The 22107-nt window shown below is 40.7% G+C and overlaps 3 protein-coding genes across 3 annotated transcripts in view; all 3 read right to left on the bottom strand.

Moving 5' to 3' along the window:
- prr12b (proline rich 12b) overlaps window positions 1-1095 on the bottom strand; it is a 35507-nt gene extending 34412 nt beyond the window's left edge. The window contains exon 1 of the mRNA XM_084072567.1: window positions 959-1095. Coding sequence (XP_083928693.1) covers window positions 959-1041 — 83 coding nt within the window. The 5' untranslated portion in view covers window positions 1042-1095. The remainder of the gene's footprint in view (window positions 1-958) is intronic.
- A 2631-nt stretch (window positions 1096-3726) lies between these two features.
- Window positions 3727-8302, bottom strand: prrg2 (proline rich Gla (G-carboxyglutamic acid) 2). Its single transcript, XM_084071592.1, has 7 exons — window positions 8074-8302; window positions 7258-7356; window positions 6399-6565; window positions 5763-5796; window positions 4729-4861; window positions 4270-4413; window positions 3727-4142 (listed from the first exon to the last, which is right to left on the bottom strand). The coding sequence occupies exons 2-7, from the start codon at window positions 7340-7342 to the stop codon at window positions 4100-4102; spliced, it is 606 nt and encodes a 201-aa protein (XP_083927718.1). The 5' UTR covers window positions 7343-7356; window positions 8074-8302; the 3' UTR covers window positions 3727-4099.
- A 2902-nt stretch (window positions 8303-11204) lies between these two features.
- On the bottom strand, window positions 11205-20491 carry rras (RAS related). The gene is made up of 6 exons (XM_084071952.1): window positions 19601-20491; window positions 18670-18757; window positions 17170-17272; window positions 16036-16144; window positions 14746-14864; window positions 11205-13730 (listed from the first exon to the last, which is right to left on the bottom strand). The coding sequence occupies exons 1-6, from the start codon at window positions 19685-19687 to the stop codon at window positions 13643-13645; spliced, it is 594 nt and encodes a 197-aa protein (XP_083928078.1). The 5' UTR covers window positions 19688-20491; the 3' UTR covers window positions 11205-13642.
- Window positions 20492-22107: the final 1616 nt, after the last annotated feature.

Genomic DNA, 22107 nt, shown 5'->3' with positions numbered 1-22107 from the left:
TTTTTCTTTATGTTGACAAAGAAATCGAATGCACCAAAAAAAACGAGAGAAAAAAAAACGACATACATGGCCATTATGTTTCCCTCACAATAAACCCAGTATTGTTGCTGTGCTGCTGATATATATAGTAGTACAGTATAGTGCTGTAGCTCCTCTGTGCATCGCATCGCCAAAAATGTATTTGATTTGTGGAGCTAATTAGGAAGCAGCTCTACCAGCAGCAGCAGTACAGCCCTCTGAGTCTGCTCTGCAACGATCACACAGCACAGAGGCAGACAAAAGGTGAAGAGAGACAGCGACCATAGAGGAATTTCTGCCAGTGTGCAATAATGCAATCATTTTTCTTGATCATATATATGTACACAGCTCCACCAGAACCCATCCCCCATCTTCTTATTATTCTTTTTGCCCCTCTAGTCTCTCGATCCCTCTCTCCTTCTTGTGTCTCGGTCTAATCTATATCTCTTCTCTTCAGTAGCCTAGTATCCATGCGATCGCATTCCTCCTCGCATGTTCCAGAGAGAGAGAGAGAGAGAGAGAGAGAGAGAGAGACACCCCCTTCCCTTCCCTGCTAATGACAATATGGATGGCTTATAATACCTGAGAGCTTGCAAACAATGTTAACAGCCCCTGTGTGTTGGACTATACATACGAATGCAGAGAGAGAGAGAGAGAGAGATATCCGGGGAACGCGGATTGCATTGCCATTGCATTGCCTTACAATCGGCATGGGCATTGTGTTACAGCAACGCGTATTCTACAGTAGATCAGCCTATGCATCCAGTTTCGCAGACCACAGCTGCACATTGCATGGCTTGCCGGAGCTCACTGTGTCGCTTGCCGAAAAAGAACAGATCTACAAGCCAATGAGAGTTGGCTTGTAGATCTGTTCTTTTTCGGTACGCGACACCGCCGTACGACGGGGTATACATGGGGGGCTGTGCCTTAATTGCCTTACCTTGCTTTCGCCGATCTCTCGTAACTCCATCCCGTTCCAGCGCCCAGATCACCGAATCCTGCACCGGGATAATTTCTATCCATTAAAAAAAGAAACAGACTATAATAAGAGAAGAGGGGGATGAAGATGGAGAGATAGTGAGAGGGGGGGAGGGGAGGGAGGAGGATACGTCTTGGGTTCTCTCCGCACGCTATCACTCCCTCTCTGTCTCTCTCTCTTTTTTTCCTTCTCCCTCTCTCCTCTCCTCTATCTGGGTTCTGTTTATTTCTCCCCGTTTCACGAGCATGAAGTCCTCAAGACTGGGACCAGCACGGAGGAGGAGGAGGGGGAGAGAGGAATGGAGGGGAGGGAGGGAGGGGGAGATGGAGGATACAGAGAGAGAGGAGGAGGAGGAGGAGGGTGGATAGGGAGGGGGTCACACCAACCACCACCACCACAAAAATCCGGTTTCTTCCTCTCCTCCCCTCCCTCCTCTCTCTCTCAGCCCCCTATATATTTCAATGTCTATTGTCATTGTTGCCATGTCGGCTTATTATAAGGGACTTTGTGCTTCTTTTTCTGTAAAGTTGCTTGTAAAAATGGTAGTTGCGGGTTGCAGTTTTTGTTGGCCTGGTTTCGAACGTGTACTTGCTTATTTAGGCTTGCTTCCACATTTTTTTATTATTTTTTTAAAACCAGTAGTTCTCAAATATTTACAACTGTTTTGTGCCACAGGGAGCATTTGTGTTGTTAGAAATAAAATATTCCAAATATCACATTTTATTGCAAGTTTTTGAAAATAGCAGATCTACAAGATCACAACGTGTTGTGAGCTTGTAGATCGGCTATTTTCAAATAGCCGATGCAAAATAGGTTTAAAGTGCTCATATGGCCTAGTTGCTTCTTTTGGGCTTGTTTTCCTAGACCTGGTTGCTTATTTCTCTCACAAAACCTGGCAACACTGGTCTATTGTCTTCCTAGGCAGAGGCTCTGGTTCAGCTGATGGTGGAGAAGTAAAGCCGTCTGCGGGATCAAATATATTAGATGCTCTCTCTCTCTCTCTCTCTCTCTCTCTCTCTCTCTCTCTCTCTCTCTCTCTCTCTCTCTCTCTCTCTCTCTCTCTCTCTCTCTCTCTCTCTCTCTCTCTCTCTCTCTCTCTCTCTCTCTCTCTCTCTCTCTCTCTCTCTCTCTCTCACACACACACACACACACACACACACACACACACACACACACACACACACACACACACACACACACACACACACACATTCCAGTGAGCCTTCAACGCCCCCAATGCCTGCATTCGACACAGTAAAAAAAATCAGGGTTAATTTAACTCTGAAATAATATACAAAATGTAACCAAATGGACCCATTTGATTACATTTTTACATTCTCAGAATTACAATTTGATTGTTTTTATTATTATTTTTCTTAGGACAGAGAAGAAAGGCTAATATCTAAATGTATCCATATTATATTAACTGACAACTATTTTAATAAATGAATAAAAAGTAGGATATACACATATATTTATAATGACTATTTGGCAGTGTATTTATTGCTATATCTCCTGTTGTTGTGGGGGACATAATGAGCGGACCAGAGACAAGGGAATGCGGTCAGCGGTCGACGTGCAGCAGCAGTCCTGATGTGAGCCTCTCACCGCGGAGGCCCGACTAGAGCTATTTTCGGTCATTTTGTTCACAAGACGCCATTTTTAAGAGCGAATGACTAGGCTGGCTGGCTCGCGCGTTCGTTCATTCGCGCACTCCCTCTCCCTCCCCTCGGACACACGCACGCACGCACGCACACACATACACACACACACACACACACACACACACACACACACACACACACACACACACACACACACACACACACACACACACACACACACACGCACACACACCAGTGTTGCCATGTCCGCTTATTTTAAGCTACGTTGGGCTTGTTTTTATGTAAAGTTGCTTGTAAATATTGCTTGTTGCGGTTTTTTGGGGGCTTTTTTCTAAAGTGTAGTTGCTTATTTGGGCTTGTTTCCAAATGTGGTTTAAGCCAGTGGTTCTTAAACATTTTCATGTCAAGGACCCCCAAATTAATATGTATTTGTCCACAGCCCCCCCCCCCCCATTTTGTAGATCGGCTATTTTCAAATAGTCGATGTATTATGCTTAAAGTGCTCATGTGGCCCTCTTAGTCGCTTCTTGTTTTCCTAGACCTGGTTGCTTGTTTCTCTCACAGAATCTGGCAACACACACACGCGCGCACACGCACGCGCGCACACACACACACACACACACACACACACACACACACACACACACACACACACACGCTGTCTGTCTGCTACTCCCACTCTTGATGTCAAACACACGCACACACAATTTGTCATGGCAAGGCACAGTGCGGATCAGGCTCTTCTAGTCTGGCGTACAAGAGGCATTGTAATGGAAGGAACCATATGCATACATACATAAATACATACATAGCCTACAGTAGAAACGTAACCAATTCAAAAGAGACACAAACGTGTACGCTTATGTTACAGTAGCCGCTTGTCATGACAATACCGTAGCTCACTTATGAAAAACAGCTGTATGCATGCATTACGTGTGTGTGTGTGTGTGTGTGTGTGTGTGTGTGTGTGTGTGTGTGTGTGTGTGTGTGTGTGTGTGTGTGTACTTATGTATACTGTACATACATAATTTTTATATAGCGACTATACAAATATATTTTTTTTATTTTATTTAAGTCTATGGGTTTTGGACAAGGAGGGAATCATTTGTTAATTCAGTAAATCAAGTCTTTAATTAGAGAGTTCAACATGAAATGTTAACGTAAACATTAATTGACATGTCTCCCACTGAAAGGAAGCATACATGACATACACATGTAGGTTTGTATTGTTATCAGTTCATGGTTACGTTATGAATTTAAAAAAAGTGTCAAGCATTTCTTCCATACAGCTCCACAGATCCCTGTTTCCTTCCTTAGTAATAATAATAAAATTCATGCCAAAAATCATCTAATTAGGATTTTGTTACAGAATCTTATTCATAAATATTCTAAAAACACTTCATATTCTAAAAATAAACTTCAGTAAAATTGTCAATACCAATGCAACATAATAAAAAAAAACACTCCAGCACTCTTCTCATTCCTCTTCAGCAGGATCAGGAGGCTCCGATGGCGCCCCTCTGTGGCAGAAGAAATAGAAAGTTTAGTGAGCCTTCAGCCTCTGTGAGTGTTAACATATTCCCACAGGAACTGTAATCAGTCTCTCCAGTACACCATGGATCCACATACATGACACAAAGTACATACCCAGAGTAAGGGGGTGGAGGTGCGTCATGCACTCCACTGCGGTTCACAGCCTCATTGTACGAGGGTAGACCTGGGGCTGCGATCTGATGGAGGGGTATGGATTCTGGGGCTGGACGCCCGTCCATAGCCAGTCTCACTGGAGCACTGCACCATGACAGAGCATGGGATTAATAATCAGTAGAAGAAAATAATAATAGTGCAAATGCAGTCAATCAAATAAATGTATGAAATACAAATTCACAACTTCTGCATAAATATTTGAATTAAAACGTAAGGAATAATAAACATTCAGCTTTAAGGTAAATACCGTACATAAAGACATGCTGGCTGCCAATATATTAAAATCTTGATCTGGTCAGCCGAGCAGACTAAATCACATTTGACAGGTTGTTGCAGGTACAGAAGGGCTGAGCATCACAAAACACTCTCTACCAGCACTACATATTGACGTACACTCACCTGGCTGACCTTCTGCCCTCACTTTTCTTGGCTTTATAGAAGTACAATCCAAGAACAGCGGCAATGACGGCGGACACCAGAATAGCTATGATTCCTGCCACCAGGCCCGAAACATCCACTCTGGGCGTCGTCTCTATGGAAGAGGCAGCATTCACTTGTGTTCATTCAGCCATGCACTGTTCAGTCATTCAATCCAGTGTTCCCAAAAACAGCACCAAACACCAAACATCACCAAATTTCTCTTTTGGTCTCGAGCTGAAAAAGTTTGTGAGCCCCTGATCTAATCATTCAATATTTAATCAGTTCCCTCACTAATCGACTATCCTCCCTAATATGTTAACACCTGTCAGTCAGCCAAACAGTTTCAAATTATTTAATTACTGCCAACCCATAAGTGGTGTGGCTGTACTCAAATCTTCATTACGTAAATTAGATGGAGCCCCCACATCATTTTACTAGATCTCCAGTTCCAAACGGTGAAGTACAGCTAGGAATAGATGAGCCCTGTTTATCCCACACTTAAACTGGAATGTTTCTGACAGACTGAATTTCCTTAAGGCACATAAAATGCTGCAATATGAAAATACCTTCCATTAACTGTGAATAATGTTGTACACATTCCAGCTGTTTGTTGTTTCACACACACCTGAGACATTAATAGCATATATTTCATATTTTGACTGCTAAGAGATGTTATAATATTACATCATAATCTGTGTCTATTATGTCATAATCTATTGAACATCAATATTCAATATCCAATAGAAAATATCCAGTATAAAAATGGCTTGTTAACCATTTAATGTCCCATTTAAAAATACCAGATCTACAAGCTCAAACATGTTGTGATGCAATGCATTGTGAGCTTGTAGATCTGCTATCCTGGAAATGTTTTGTCAATTTCTGACAATATTTGACTATTTTGTGACTATAATGACATTCCCCAAAAAAGGGATGTGAGGTTGAAAGTGGTTAATGACTGTGGTATATTTCCATGTCTGTAGGATGTTTAAAACAGATATCAAGTCACTTACCATGACTGCTTACATATGAGCTCCACCATGTTTCCTGGAAAATGGAAGCAAGAGAGGAGTTAATGATCTATCTCTGTTTCAAATTGGAACCTGAGAATCACTTCTGCATGAACTTCATACAACCTCTCCAACACACACCTACTCTAAAAATGGGCCTAGTTCCTCAGTGAAAAATGTGCTACTGACATCTGGCTTCAATTGAGGAGCCTTCTAGTCCAAGAGTCACTTTTTATGTACACTGTAAAACCCTGAGCCTTGATTTAACTCAGAAAGTGTACAAATGTAATGGGTCCATTTGGTTACATTTGTACACTCTCTGAGTTACAAATAGATACATTAACACAGAGGATTTTGCTTTGTAGTGTAACTGTAAAGGGTAAGAATTTGACTTTGAAACCAGTTTTGGCTACCTACCACCATCAGAGATGGCTGAACAGTCAGATTTAGAAATCAGATTGCCATTTAGAAAACAATGGGCCTCTATATTAATGACTGCTCAGAATATAGAGCTATTTAACATGTATTTTAACAAAGAAATATATGACTTACAGCAGCTTTAAGCCCAATTCAAATACTTCCAAAATAGCAATTCTACCAGCTCAGTGGATCTGACTGTGTACTGTCTCCAGTCATTACCAGTGCCTGTGTCTCGTCCTCAAACACCTCCCTGGCCTCTTCGTAGTTGCATATCTCCTCTATACACTCCCTCTCCAGGCTGTCTGTCCTAACCAGCTCAAAGTCCCAGCTATTGTAGAGCAGCGAGCGCGACAGGAAGGATGCAGCTGGCCTGTCCCCAAGGAACACTGGAACCACCACGAGCACAGAGAAGAGAAAGTGAGACACACAGAAAGATGAATAGGCTCGGGTAGGGCTGGGCAGTTAACTGAAAACATACCGATATCTGACTTAATCTTGCTCATGTAGGTTAATCTGATAATTGAGAAGATTTTTTTTTCTTTCTCAAAACACTTGTTCTGTATTATACTTCTGTTGTACAAGTGGTGTGTGAAAATAGACGATCTATAAGCTCACTAAGCGGCGCATAGTGACGTGTTGTGAGCTTTTTCAATAGAGGCAAAGATTTGAATTAATATTGATTTGAATTCATACCGCCCAGCTCTAGGCTCGGGCTAAGATAGACATGGACGTTAACTTTCACATGAAATGATGAGATCACATGAACATTTTTGCAATTCAAAAATGCAAATCAATACAGATGATAGATAGAGGAACCACATACAAACAAGGCATGCAACTTAGATAAGAGAGAGCTGTATTATAGTATTAAGTCTGCTCTCCTAAAGAATACAATTATACTCTCACCATCAGAATTGTCATGACTGACTAAGACAAATGAACACACACACACACACACACACACACACACACACACACACACACACACACACACACACACACACACACACACACACACACACACACACACACACACACACACACACAGCTCTAGAATCTTCAATCTAGTAGTGTTTACCTTCATTGTGGTTGTAGAGAACTCTTGCCCAAGCCAGGTGGAGCAAGGATAGCATGGCAAAACATACCTCTGCTGAACCTGGCATTGCAAAAGCAAAAACTACAAAAGAAAGGGGGAGGGGGAGGTATAATTTAATTAAACTGACCATTTTCACTACCTTTATTCCAGTGGTGGAAAGTAACTAAGTACATTTACTTAAGTGCAATTTTGAGGTATTTGTACTTTACTTGAGTATTTCCAATTTCCAATACTTTTACTTCTACTCCACTACATCTCAGGGGCAAATATAGCAAATATGATATTATGAAACATACATTAACCACTTTAGCCCTCTACAAGCTCACAGCGCCCATTGTGAGCTTGTAGATCTGCTATTTTCAAACATTTTTGATTCTGATGCCAATACTTTTGAACTTTTACTCAAGTAAAATGTGAATTTTGGACTTTTACTTGTAACAGAGTATTGCTACATTGCAGTATTGATACTTTTACTTAAGTAAACAATGTGAGTACTTTTTCCTTTATTTCATACACAAGATCAAGCCTTTCTGTGCTTGAGACACAGATCACGGGGCTTTGACACCACCTAGTGGTGAATAGTTAGAACAACTTTCTATCCAATCTATCAACCAAAAAAAGGTAGCAGGTAATTATTAATAAACCCTCCTGCTGTGTGAGATCATCTCTGCCTGTTCAGGCACATTACATAAACATTTGATTTAAAACGATTACATTTTAAATTATACACAGGCTAGCACATATAAAACAGTAGGTTTGGTGAACCAGGGGCGTTTTACAATGTTTCTTGCCACTTACCTGAATGGAGTTTGCTCAGCGCTAACAAACTTTGAGAGTAAATGTACCAGAGATTACTCCTTTCTTTCTTTCCTGATGTCTTCAGACTGTGTTCCACCCAGATGTAAAGCTTTGCTTAGATTAATGTAGCACAATTTCTAACTTTCTCCCAGGGTTTCAGTAGCGAGAATTTGCATCGTGTTCCATATGCTAGGCTGTTGTTCCCATAAATACGCCGTGACGACTCTACCTCACATCACATACCTGTTCCACAACATACCTGACTGCCTGAGGCAGAGAGACATGAGGGAGTTTCCTTGTTTGTGTGTGTGTGTGTGTGTGTGTGTGTGTGTGTGTGTGTGTGTGTGTGTGTGTGTGTGTGTGCGTGCGTGCGTGTAATGGTGGAAAAGGTACTCAAATGTTTTACTTAAGTAAAAGTATCAATACTGCAAGTAAATGTCCAGAATAAAAAAAAATGCTTGAGTAAAAGTACAAAAATACTGGCATAAAAAAAGTACTCATTATGCAGAATGTCTCATTTCATTCACAGGCTTCAAATGTATAAAAAAACTTTTGAAAATAGCAGATCTACAAGCTCACAATGTGTCGCATCGTGAGGCGTTGTGAGCTTGTAGATCTGCTATTTTCAAATGATTAACGTATGTTTTGTAATAATAATCTCAATCTACAAAGTAACTACAGTTTTCAAATAATTGCAGTGGAGTAAAAGTACAATATTTGCCTCTGAGATGTAGTGGAGTAGAAGTAAAAGTAAAAGTGTGTGTGTGTGTGTGTGTGTGTGTGTGTGTGTGTGTGTGTGTGTGTGTGTGTGTGTGTGTGTGTGTGTGTGTGTGTGTGTGTGTGTGTGCGTGCGTGCGTGCGTGCGTGCGTGCGTGCGTTAAAAACATTGAAGTTTTATTTTTACAGGCAAGCAGAGCATGATGTAGGCAGACCAACTAGAATAATACTAATTAAAGGACGAGAAAAAAATATACATATATATATTGTATAGCCTATATAGGCCTACTTTATAATGATCAGAATCAGAAAATCTGCAAATAACTATTAGGCCTATAGACCCCTTAACAGACGACGTCACAGGTCACACTGATAAGAATCAGTATGCGCGCAACCAGTATGCGCGCAATGAAACCCATTCTGTCAGGTCTCGCTAGGACGCGCCTCACTAGCCAAAACACAAGAGGGGGTTGGGGTGTGCTGAAACTACCGCACCCCGAAACAACAGGTTGTGAAACAATCACCTGTGCGTCCAGTCTCAATGTTAGTAAACAAATAATTGGTCTATTACTTGCAGATTTTAATCGAGAACAGCAAAAAAGAAAACTAAAAACCAAATAAAAAAAGTAGCTATTGACCACTAAACTACTGAACACATCATTTATCTGCACACTAGGCTACATCAATTCCCAAACACAGAAAACATGATTACTTAAAACTAGCTATTTGGATATCCAAGCCCCATCACAGGACCACAATGGAAATAAGCCCCCTGTGTTATCCCTTTAACACCAATCCTTGTACAATTTGCAAACTGTTAATAAAGTATTCAACCAATCAATCACATTGTGTAGCCTATCCTCAGTAGGCCAGCTATTAAACCATCGAATCCAGAAACCGTGGCATGATGTGGCCCTTTGGAACTTCTCATCTCTATTCAATGCCAGAAGCTGTTGACAGCAATGACAAAAATGCTGAAAATCTCACAAAGCCAGATCGGTGGAAGATGGTCTGGGAGACTACAATGTGTCGCATAGCGACACATTGTGAGCTTGTAGATCTGCTATTTTCAAATGGCCAAAATGTATATAGGGCTGAAGTGGGTAATATATGTTTTGTAATATTAATCCAAATCTACAAAGTATCTAAAGTTCTCAAATGAGTGTAGTGGAGTAAACGTACAATATTTGCCTCTGAGATGTAGTCGAGTAGAAGTAAAAGTACTGAAAATTGGAAGTACTCCAGTAAAGTAAAAAATACCTCAAAATTGTACTTAAAGGGCAAGACCACTTTGGTAGAGGTTTGGGTTGTGTAGTTACCTTGCCATGATGTAACTCCAAAGATGGGCAAGAAATAAAAAATAATTGCTCCATTGATTAGAAATTGATAATTCAAAATATGCTCCTCATTGACTTACATTGTACGGTAAAACAGCTCTCAAAGTCACTCTTTTAGCACAAAAACGAACGCTTGAAGTTGATTCAGACAATATAGAACATCACCAAACCCAGTACTGTTTTTGTTTTAAATAAAAATGTCAACTTCCTGTTGATTTTGCCATTTTTAATAAGTAGAAAACCCGGACTGGATCAGCGGATCCGGATCCGGATCTTCAAATAGTAAAATCAACAGGAAGTTGACATTTTTATTAAAAAAACAAACAGTACTGGGTTTGGTGATGCTCTATATTGTCTGAATCAACTTTGTTTGGGTTCATTTACGTGCTAAAAGAGTGACTTTGAGAGCTGTTTTACCGTACAATGTAAGTCAATGAGGAGCATATTTTGAATGATCAATTTCTAATCAATGGAGCAATTATTTTTGATTTCTTGCCCACCTTTGAAGTTACATCATGGCAAGGTAACTGCACAACCCAAACCTCTACCAAAGTGGTCTTACCCTTTAAGTACAGTAATTGAGTACGTGCTTAGTTACTTTCCAGCACCACTTCCTCAACCTCTAGCACTCCCTTATTTTTAACTCTATGTACAAAAAAAAAAGGTATTCATTCCTTGTATCACTTCTTGTTTCCTCTTTTTTTTTTACACAGTAGGCGCTATACTGTGCAGATGTATAATGGACCTGTTCGTGTTATCCATGTTATTTAGATACATAGCGTTTGCTTGACCAAAAATGCTAAGAATGTTATTAGATAGCATGTTGTTTAGACAGATGCTAGGTTTGATGTTTATCTGGTATTCTTGTTTCTTTGTAGCACTTAATTGTTTTCTTTGCACTCTATTTACTTGACCATTTACCCCGTCATTTGTTGACTAGGTTTCATGTTGTTTATTCTGATTGTGTACTTTGTCAGTCACTCCCAATAAGAGCGTCTGCTAAATGTCTAAATGTTACATAGTTTGTTGGCTCCATGTCAGAAAGGAAGCCAGCATCACAAGTCACAACAAAGGCAATTATTAAAGTAAATAATATTTTAATCACATACAAAAGTTCTTTGGTTTTATTTCAATACAAAACAACGTTCTTGTAGGTTAAAACGGAGCAATCAACACAAATGGAAACGTCATGAAAAAAAAAAAACAGCTAAAAAAAAGCTACCAAACAGTCCAAAGCGTTGAAAAGGGCAGATATGGAATTCAATTCATTCTACTTTGGATCGTTTTGTACAAGTAACCAGATGGGGGATACAGGCCTTCAAATGTTTTTCATCATAAGCAGGATAAATCAATAAATCCAATAACTACACTCACTTAAATACACAAATAGTGATACTGAAAATACAAAATGAAATGTGGCGTTCAACAAGATGCAAAAGAGTAAGGTGTGACATGAGGCAAGGAGATGCATAAAGATGTCAGTCCAGTGCTTGGATGTTATTAACCACTTGAAACCCTATACTTAGTTGACCAGGGTCTATCCTAGGCCCCCTAATGTTTTCCTGCTACATCAAATCTCGTTGCTGAATATAGACAATCTACAAGGTTGTAGATCGCCATTTTCACCGACTGTCTGCCCCAGAATAGGGACGCTACGGTTCATGTGGTTAATTAAGCAGTGTCCACTAGTGACTACAGTGCAACGTACATCAATTTTGTCCTCTCTGTCCCCAAAAGGCAACAGACTGTTTGGACATCTTGCACTGTGTGAAACACAAACAAAAAAAGACTGATCGAATGCCATCTTTATGCACCTGCCACATTTCATTTAGTGGAAATGAACATGGCATAGAACCATCGATTATGATATACTGTATGATCAGATCCCTGATAAGTCCACGGGAGCAAGAATGTAATTGTCCTTGATCAAGAGAACACACTAAAACACAGTGCTACATATTCACTTAAAAAACACAATAGATGTCAGTTAACAGTGAGCAAGTGATCCATTACTCATTGAATATACAGGCTATGAAATGCTTTGCATACAATGTTTTTTTGCAATATCTTGCCTATGACTTCCTCTCCACACAATCTTGTTTTTGCACATTCCTTGAAGACAAAAAGTGAATACTAACAATCGATGCTTGATTTGTGGCAGTGCGTGCCTGAAATGATGTGCATGGCATTGGAATTGAAAAGCAATAACTTGAAAAGCAGGCCAATACCTGAAAGGGATAAAAGTACCAGAGCACAACTTCAAGTCTACTCACAAACACTCCTCCAAATCACTTGAAAACATCAAACTAACAACAAAACATACTTTTTAGTGTCAAACTACTGTTGCCTACCAGTCCATAGCTGAAATTGTGCAAACGGAATAGAACTTTTGTGGTCACGAATACTGCATTGCTTAATAAAAGTACCAGTGTTTGGAACACTTATCTCCAAGTCTCTTGTGCAGCCTTCTTCTCTCACTAGCATGCATTCATTCAATCCATACAGAAACACAATGCGGAGTTTGACTCATTGCCAACAAATTGCAATGTTTTTAACCACTTAAGCCCTATTAATTTTTTTTCAGAAATAGCCGATATACTAGCTCACAAGGTGCCACATTACGACACGCTTTGAGCTTTAAGATATGCTATTGTTTTTGATTATTTTGAAAATATATATTTCACCTATGACATGCCCAATATAGGGACACCAGGTTTAATGTGGTCAAATGAGCCTTGCCCAGCACTTAGCACAATCACACACCATGACTTCCCTTGGAGGGACTAATAGGACATTTAGGTCATGATGTCTGCCGCACAGCTCAAAAACGGGGGATGTGAGATGATGCAATAGTCTCGCACAACTCTATTAGAGGATACAATGCATTATTTCATACCGCATCCTCCTGACTACATGGCGGTGTAAATTCAAGACAGAATTCAAGTCCACTTGAGAACCGCTGCAATGGCAAACATGTTGTGAAAGGCCAGAACAAGGCAGCTGGCTGACAGCTGTCGGAAGATGAAAGCCTCTATACTCAGAACAAACAAGTGTTTTGGGTGACGGTGGCCTTTGATTCAGCATGCTGTTGCCTTCTGTCACTCTCTTTCTCTGCTTCTAGTTTGATCGGGACCTCTCCCTTTTTACATCCTTTTTTTTTGTTCTTTTTCTCTTTACAGAAATGACAGGACCTCAAATATAAAAAGGTTACAATGATTTAAAACAAAGACGCTTTGAGCAAAAAAGTGCGAATGAAACCATTTGAATTAAAAAGAATAAAATGTTACACTCCATCTTTTTGCTCAGCTCTCTTGGACCCCCTTCTCTAAGCAGTGCCAGCGCACAGACACAGACACACACACATACACACACGCACAATATACCCCCTCCTATCCATGCACCCCATTCCTCTCTTCTCTCCCCACTCTGGTGGACAAGCGCGCCCAGTGAGCAAGGGGGGGGGGGGTGGTTTGGTCTCCATGGTAACAGCAGAGGAGATGGCGGAGTAGGGTTGGTTAGAGGACAGTGCAGGGACACCCACTGCTCTTCTGCTTCCGCGTCTGGTTGGCGGGGATCGGGGGGCTCTCCGTCTCCTGAAATTTTCTGTTCCCGGAGACAGTGGTGTAACGAGGGACGAAGAGAAAGTACCAGAAGGTAGGGGGTGGGAGGTAGAGCAAGAGAGGGAGGAGAATGAGTGATTGAGGGAATTTGTTTTTCTGTGTGTCAACTTGCAATTACAGCTTAGACAATTACTGTAGCTATTTAGACAAATCAATAAAACTTTAAATAAATATATCATTTGGATTCAGTTCGAATTAAAATTTACACTAAAATGTGTTATCTTTTTCAACCATAGCAATGGACAGCTGACGAAACAAGGCAGTGAAAATCTACCATTGCATTGACAAAGCTTGCACCAAAACGATTATATAAAAATAAATAAATAAACTTTCTTTCATGTAGTTTCAGACATCATTGCAATTACCCCTCTCCATCAGGAGAGCGAGACAATGGACATAAAACACAGATTATAGCTTTAAATGAATCAAATCAGGATCAGGGGCAAAGAAAACTTGATTGAGAAATTCCTTAGTCATTCACGCTATTTCACGTTATTTTACTTCCATTTCACACAGTCATCGACAAATTGATAACTGGTACTCTACTCAGAATATTGCCACTGCTACATGGTTAGCCTTTGTGGCACTCGAGAGGGTAAATTCCTTTTGGAATTTGGATCTTGGACTTCATGTAGCCAGCCTGTGATGTCAGTCATCTATGACATCAGTTGTCTTAGTCTATGACGTATGGCTCCAAACTTGGGGACATTTTCAGCACAATCAGAGCCCCTTTGACTTCCATTATAACATTACAATTAAAACGTATATATACAATGTTTGTACTTCTGAGGCCCACAACCACGGGCAGTTTGCACATGAAATTTGGCGCTGATCGGCCCAGCAGTTAGCGAGATTAGCTCCGGACACACACACACACACACACACAGACAGACTCTCTCTTTTACATGGCGAGACTCCTGCAGAGCCACGCGGCGCCATAAAAGGACAATGATGTATTCAACTGGGTCATAACTGACAGAATGATTTCTCGGCAGTACCTTATAGCGCGCACCACCTCCAGGAAGGCTTCGTCCACATTGTAGCGGTTCTTAGCCGAGGCTTCCATGTAGTGGATCCTATTCTCTCTGGCAAATCCCTGGGCCTCCTCTCTGGAGATCTGGAGCAGCAGAGGGAATGCACATATTACAGCTCTTGCATCCATTATTTATTACCCTGTCCGTCTTTGCTAGTGAACACACACTTCTGGTTTATCCAACTCATATTTCTTTAGCTACCTTGAGGTGGCCGAGAACATAGGTCTTCTAACCTGGTTGGCAGCACACTGGCGTAAGGCACAAGACCCTGAGATGACAGTTCCTATTTACAGTTTATGATAGCAAATTTGATAATAATGCAAGCGCTAAGACCAACACAGTGTTAAGACGCACTCAGTGCTAATTTACCCATTTGGAGCGGATACAAATGGAACCAAATGGACACGTTCCATTTGTACACGCTCAGAGTTAAATTAACACAGAGGATTGAACGGTGTACCATTTTCTTTTAATTGAAAGAGAATGGCCAGAGATTTTTTTAAATGGCTTTAATGTCTTCGGTGTAGCCCTGGGGCTACACGCTTCATGCTCACTTTATCCTCCAACTGCTACATCAATTTCACATATCAATACAATTACCTTGGAGAAAGAAAGGTTAGTGTAAGTATAGCTACGTGCTATAAGTACATTGCATAGCCTAAGGTTGTTGATAATCATGACTCACTAACATTACCAGCTGGTAAAGGCAACTGATTTTACCTGTTTTTTGGCTTTGTCAGACATCTTTTCATGTTCACAAACGTCTTTGACCATGAATACAATCTGCAAAGATGACTGGAATGGTGACCGCACTATTACAAATAGCCTTTCAACATTCCAGATGATCTGCAAGTCATTTCAACTTTATTTTGTAGAACTCATGTAAAAGTGATGCCAAATACAGGTGACAAAAATACACCAAGTGAAAAATACATTTATTTTCTGTAAAGATTGAAATGATGAAACAGCAGAGCAGGGGCATCCAGGTAGTCCAATGTATTGATGAGCCCAACACATAATACACTTAACGTCCTGCGTTTGGATCTGGCTGTGAGGCCTGTACTGCCATTTCTAACTGGTTGCACGCCAGTGCCGAACACCAGAAGTAGCCGATCTACAAGATCATAATGCATCGCGCAGTGAGCTTGTAGATCTGTTATTTTCTGATGTGTAAATCAAGACTAAGCCGCCTTATTTTTGTGTAAAAATAAAATGCCTTCAGAATTAATCTATGAATGATCAGGGCAACGTTACCACTCGCTGTTGCTCCAAGTCTGCTTTGTTTCCGACCAGTACCATGGGGAAATCATCTCGATCCTTCACCCTCAGAATCTGTGTGTGGAACTTGTGGATCTCATTGTAACTGTTGAGGAAAGAGGTAGATGGTACATATATTGTATCTACACATCCATTACTGAATATGGCGGTTCATACACTGAATTCTGGTGATTCTTATTGTGTGATCAATTCCAAATCAATCGATGTGTCTACATTGGTAGGTCTCTTTCATGAGTGGTTCTATCCATGATCTCTACTGATTTGCATTATATCCCCCAAAGAATTTGCATTGACTGATGGATCAGTCAATGCACATGCTATCAACGTATCCCAGAATAGAAAATACAGGCAGTATATGAATAGAAAAGGTGGATGCAACAGACCACTGGACTTCATTGCTTGAACGGAGGAATGACTCGCATAATACTTCAGAAATAAACCTTTGATAGCGTCTCCTCCTCATGAAAGTGTTTGCTTTTGTGCTTTGTGGTTCTCAATGTGGGGTCTGGGGACTAAGCTAAATGATTAATAGTTAAACTTCACCATTATTCCATTTACAAGAAAGTACAATTACAGAACAAGAACATGCATGAAATACTGAACATTTTGATCGGAGTTCCACTGTTCGACAGTACCTATAGCATAGACTGTTAAGGAATTCTGGACCATCTGAGAACAGAATCTAACAGGGGGTCTGTGACTGAGGGTCCTTGAAATGAAAAATGAGTTTAATTAACTGTGACTTTCTCTGAGACTGTCCATTAGTACACTCTCAGAGTAGATTCTACAGTGTGGTGTTACTGTTAAATGCAAGACCTAACACCTAAAAGTATCTTTTTGAAAATAGCAATGAGAGGCCAGCTCATCGCAGCCTCACCACATCACACACCGTCACTTCACTTCCTCTTTCTACAGTAACCCAGCCCACTGTTATCACTCCGCCTCAAGTGACATGCCCGTTAACACGCAACGTAAAATTAGGAAGTAAGATCCATCTCTACATAAACGTAAATGTCATTAACAAAAAAGAAACAGAAGACATTGGGTTCCTGTTTGATTATGAATGAGAAGAACATTCATTCATGCACACATGCACACGTTTCCCATTACCTCCCAGTGTCGTTTAGGGCAAACACTAGTAAGAAGCCTTCTCCAGATCGCATGTACTGCTCCCTCATAGCCCCAAACTCCTCCTGGCCGGCTGTATCCAAAACTAAACACACACACACACACACACACACACACACACACACACACACACACACACACACACACACACACACACACACACACACACACACACACACACACACACACACACACACACACACACACACACACACACACACACTTCAAGTTAGTTAAGTGGTTAAAACCTAGTCCTATTCCACTGGTGTAAAAATCCTCCTCTAACCTCATCTACCCATCTACCAATAGGCAGCCAGATGATGGTAGAAAAGGTAAATGTAAAATGTATGTAATGGCACAAATGAAAAAGAATTCTGTTCTGGGTTGAATAAGAATTGATCATTACAAGCCAGAGGAGAATCGCACACCTACAATACAAACACAATTCAATGGCAGTGCACAATTAAACCGTAAATCATTTGAGCGAAAGGCATGCTTATTCTTATTCAACCTGCTTAAAGGGAAGATAAAAATGGGAATGAAATAGGCATTAGGGAATGCAAATCTGGTAAGTCGTTGACCAAAAGAAGGCATCAAAATGGAGTAAAAACTCATGAGGTTTGATGAATATCTGTTTTGGATTGTTAGATCAGGCCATACTCGTCTCATTAATAACTGTGCTAATTCAGATGGCTCTGCACACAGAGCCAAAGTGCAAAAACTAAAAACAATATGTCAGCAGGCCCTTAAACTCTGACATGACCTGCTAATGAGTTTTTTTTTATTATGAAGATCTTTGTACGTTTTGCTTTTGTCATTATAGTATCGATTTTGGCTACTTAAAAGAAGTTCGGTTTTCAAATTGCACACAAAAAGGGTGGTTGTTTCTGCATTTGGTTGACATGTTCGGCTAAGCTTGAGACATTACCTCAAGCAGACAATCAAACTTTTAGCAAACTTTGAGCATTTAGGTCTCCACAGAAGCATCTCTGATGAGCCACACATTATGGCATTATTCATGCACAATGACAGGCCATGAGAAGGAGGGCAAAGTTATATACAAGATTTTATCAACCAACTTGGTGACCCAGGCGCTTGTCAAGTTAAGGCCCCCTCAAACGACTACACCTTAGCCTTAGAGCGTCAACATTGGCCAAGTGCAAGTCATAACATGGGAATGAATCATCCATGCACTCATACAGTACTTTGAGGCTGGGGCTGGATCTGGCAAACTGGCATGCTTCTTCTCTTACCTCACAGACAGGGAGCGGCCACATGGTGCAACGTTACTGTACTCTCCCACATCTGGTCAAATACTAGCCAGAAACACTTTGATTGATCGATTTTGAAAGCCAGTGCTACCGCCTATATTGTCACACATGTGTATGCATTTGGGAGGGATGGGACAATGCGATCAGGCCAAAGCAATGACTCACACACACTCTGAGTAATGTATGTTGTAATGGTCCTTGTGGTACTTACTGTCTAACCGGGTCTCCTTCCCATCCACGGTGCAGATTTTGGTGTAGGAGTCCTCGATGGTGGGGTCATAGTCGGAGACGAAGTAGGACTGAAGGTTGAGAAATGGGAGGTTTAGGAGAGAAGACATTCCGCTGTGCGCCCTTATTTACATGCAAATGTCTTGGTTTGTAAATTGCAGGCCAAGTGACTTTCAGAGAACATTTTGAGGCAGGCAGTGGCACACACTGGAGCTAAACCTAATAATTATACACAAGTAGGCTCATGTTAATATGTTAATTCTCTCACACACACTCCAAAGAGTTGGTTCCATTCTACAAATGGAACCAATTTGGTTCCATTTGTAGTACAGTCTTTGGATTTAAATTAAATTGGATTTAACTCAATCTTCTTTATTCAAAAGGCAGATAAATTACATTTTTTCATGAGCAGCAGTGGTGTACATGTACTCAAGTACTGTAGGCCTACTTGAGTACAAATTTAAGGTATTTTTTTTCACTTTCTTCAGTATTTACAAATGTCAACACTTTTACTTCTACTCCACTACATCTCAGAGGCAAATATTGTACTTGTACTCCACTACAACTACATGAAAATATTAGATATTTTGTCATCTTGATTATCATTCCAAATATACATTAACCAATTCACCCCTATAAATATTTCGGCCATTTGAAAATAGTCGATCTACAAGCTCACAATGCGCATTGTGAGCTTTCAAAAGATGTGTATACATTGAACTTGTGAAATGGGACATTCTGCACAATGAGTACTTTTACTTGGTACTTTAAGTACATTTTGATACAAATACTTTTGGTACTTTTACTCAAGTAAATTTGAATTCCGGACTATAACTTGGAACAGAGTATTTCTACATTGCAGTATTGATACTTTTACTTAAGTAAAACATGCGAGTACTTCTTCCATCACTCACCTGAATAAACTGGATGGTCAGGGCACTCTTGCCCACTCCGCCTCCACCCACGACGACCAGTTTGAATCTCTCTTCTTCTCCAGACATAACGGCTTTAGTACTATTATTATTACTCTTGATTAAAAACGAAATCTAAAAAGTGGAGTTCACTGGAGACGTCGAAAAGACTGACGTTTACCAGAAACTATAAAAAGCAACAGGAAAAAAAACACTTAAAAATCGTCGAGATGCTGAATTAAAATGTGACCAGAGAAGTTATGATAGGGCCCAAAAAGAGAAGTATGTAGAAACCTGATGCATGTTACAAAACAATTTATTGTTTTTAAACATGTACTTTTGTCTTTTTTTAAACGATCTGCGACGGTCCAAGTCCAAACATTTCCCCCGATGGCAACAATGTATGCAACAATGTAGCTTTCTATATATAAAAAACTGTTATTATACTTCCTCCTCGTTACTTTGTATCACTTCCATTCACATCTGGATGGATCGCGCCCCGCTGGTACCGTGGTGGCCGTCTTTTCTTTAAGGATTAATAACAATCTTTGTTTAAAACAATCAAACTTTCTTGCCCCGGAGAAAAAAACGCCTTCCGCACCCGCCTTAAGTCAATTCGTCCCTGGTGGTGCCAACTTTATGACTCTGGATCACAAACGATCCCTTCGATCGACCCCCAACAGCTCCAAATCTTTCCCTTTCTTTGGGTCAGATCGTCGTATGATCACTGTTGCACCTAAAACTCTTTCTCTTCGGTTTTACTCGCTTTTTCGGAACGATCGCCTCATTTTTTCCCCTTCTCTTCTTCTTATGGGTGGCTTTTCTTTTTTTGTTCGCCTCAAGGCAAACTTTTTTTTCTTCTCCTCAGTCAAAGGTTTCTCCTCTCGATCATCTCATGCGTATGTTGGAGGGTCAGTGTTGCCAGGTTTTGTGAGAGAACCAAGCAACTAGGTCTATGAAAACAAGGCTAACAAGCCCAAAAGTAGCGACCACCTGAGCGCTCTAACCATTGGGTAATACCAAATAGCCGATCTACGTGAGCTTGTAGGTCTGCTATTTTCAAATCCACAAATCTTTTAGGGGTCTCTGGCACAATTATCTTCAGAAGGGGGGGTCTCTGCAGACAAATACATATTAATGTGGGGGTCCTTGACATGAAAATGTTTGAGGCTAGGCTACACTTTAAAAACAAGCCCAAAAAAAGCAACCCGCAACTACCAATATTTAAAATTTACAGACAAACAAGCCCAAATTCGCGTATAATAAGCGGACATGGCAACACTGTTGGAGGGAGGAGGCGTGTCGGCCTCTACCGTTTCCTCTAATAAATTCTCACGCATCCCCCTTCCATGCTCAGGATTCTAGGGCGTCACTGGCCAAAAAAAGAACAGATCTACAAGTTAACAACGCGTTGCACCGCGACGCTTTGCTAGCTTGCAGATCTGTTCTTTTTTTTTGGCGAGCTGCTACACCATCCGCGTTGCCAGGTTTTAAGAGAGAAACAAGCAACCAGGTATATGAAAACAAGCCCAAAAGAAGCAAATTAGGCCACATGAGCACTTTAAACCTACACGTATTGGCTATTTGAAAATAGCCGCTCTACAAGCTCACAACAATAACATGTGAAATATTTTGAATATTTATTTTTTAAACATTCTACACACAAATGCTCCCTGAGAAGCACTGGTTTAAATAATAATTGAAACATTTGGAAGCAAGCCTAAATAAGCAAGTAGGCCTACACTTTAGAAACAAACAAGCCCAAAAAACGTAACCCGCAACTACCAATACAAGTAACTTTACAGAAAAAGAATCCCAAAGTCGCTTATAATAAGCCAACATGGCAACACTGTACACCGTCGTACTACGGAGTATATAGGCTTTAGCTCCTCCTCCACCTCCTTATTTGGTCATGTATAGTGGACATTAAACACATACTTACTGTTACTGTATACTCGGACTCTCTCTTTTCCCGGAGTTTCGCCCAGGTGCATGTGTAATAGACCAATTATTTGTTTACTAACATTGAGACTGGACGCACAGGTGATTGTTTCACGCAATCAATTCCCAACCTGTTCTTTCGGGGTGTGCTGGTTTCAGCACATCTCAACCCCCTCTTGTGTGTTGGCTAGTGAGGCGCGTCCTTGCGAGACCTGACAGAATGGGTTTCATTGCTCGCATACTGGTTGCGCGCATACTGGTTCTTATCAGTGTGACGTCGTCTGTTAAGGGGTCTATTTGGGGGGTCCCTAGATGGGTGCATGTGTATTTTGGGGGGTCCCCAGATGGGTGTTTCGCCCAGGTGGATGTGTTTTTTGGGGTCAAAAGGAAGGCATTTGGACTATTGTGTATTGGGCTTAAATTTATCCAGTTTTAGACACCCTACAGTGGGGTTTTGTTTTTCTTCTCTTGTACATATTTTTCACTCTTCATACCAGTAACCTGTAAGCTGATTGTAGCCTATGACGTTCCGTATAGTTGTGTGTGTATCTGTTAGACCTTGTAGTGTG

Source organism: Gymnoscopelus microlampas (assembly GCF_963454915.1).
Source record: "Gymnoscopelus microlampas genome assembly, chromosome: 11".
NCBI lineage: Eukaryota > Metazoa > Chordata > Actinopteri > Myctophiformes > Myctophidae > Gymnoscopelus > Gymnoscopelus microlampas.
The sequence above is the reverse complement of the archived record's forward strand: the minus strand, read 5'-3'. Positions and strand labels throughout refer to the sequence as shown.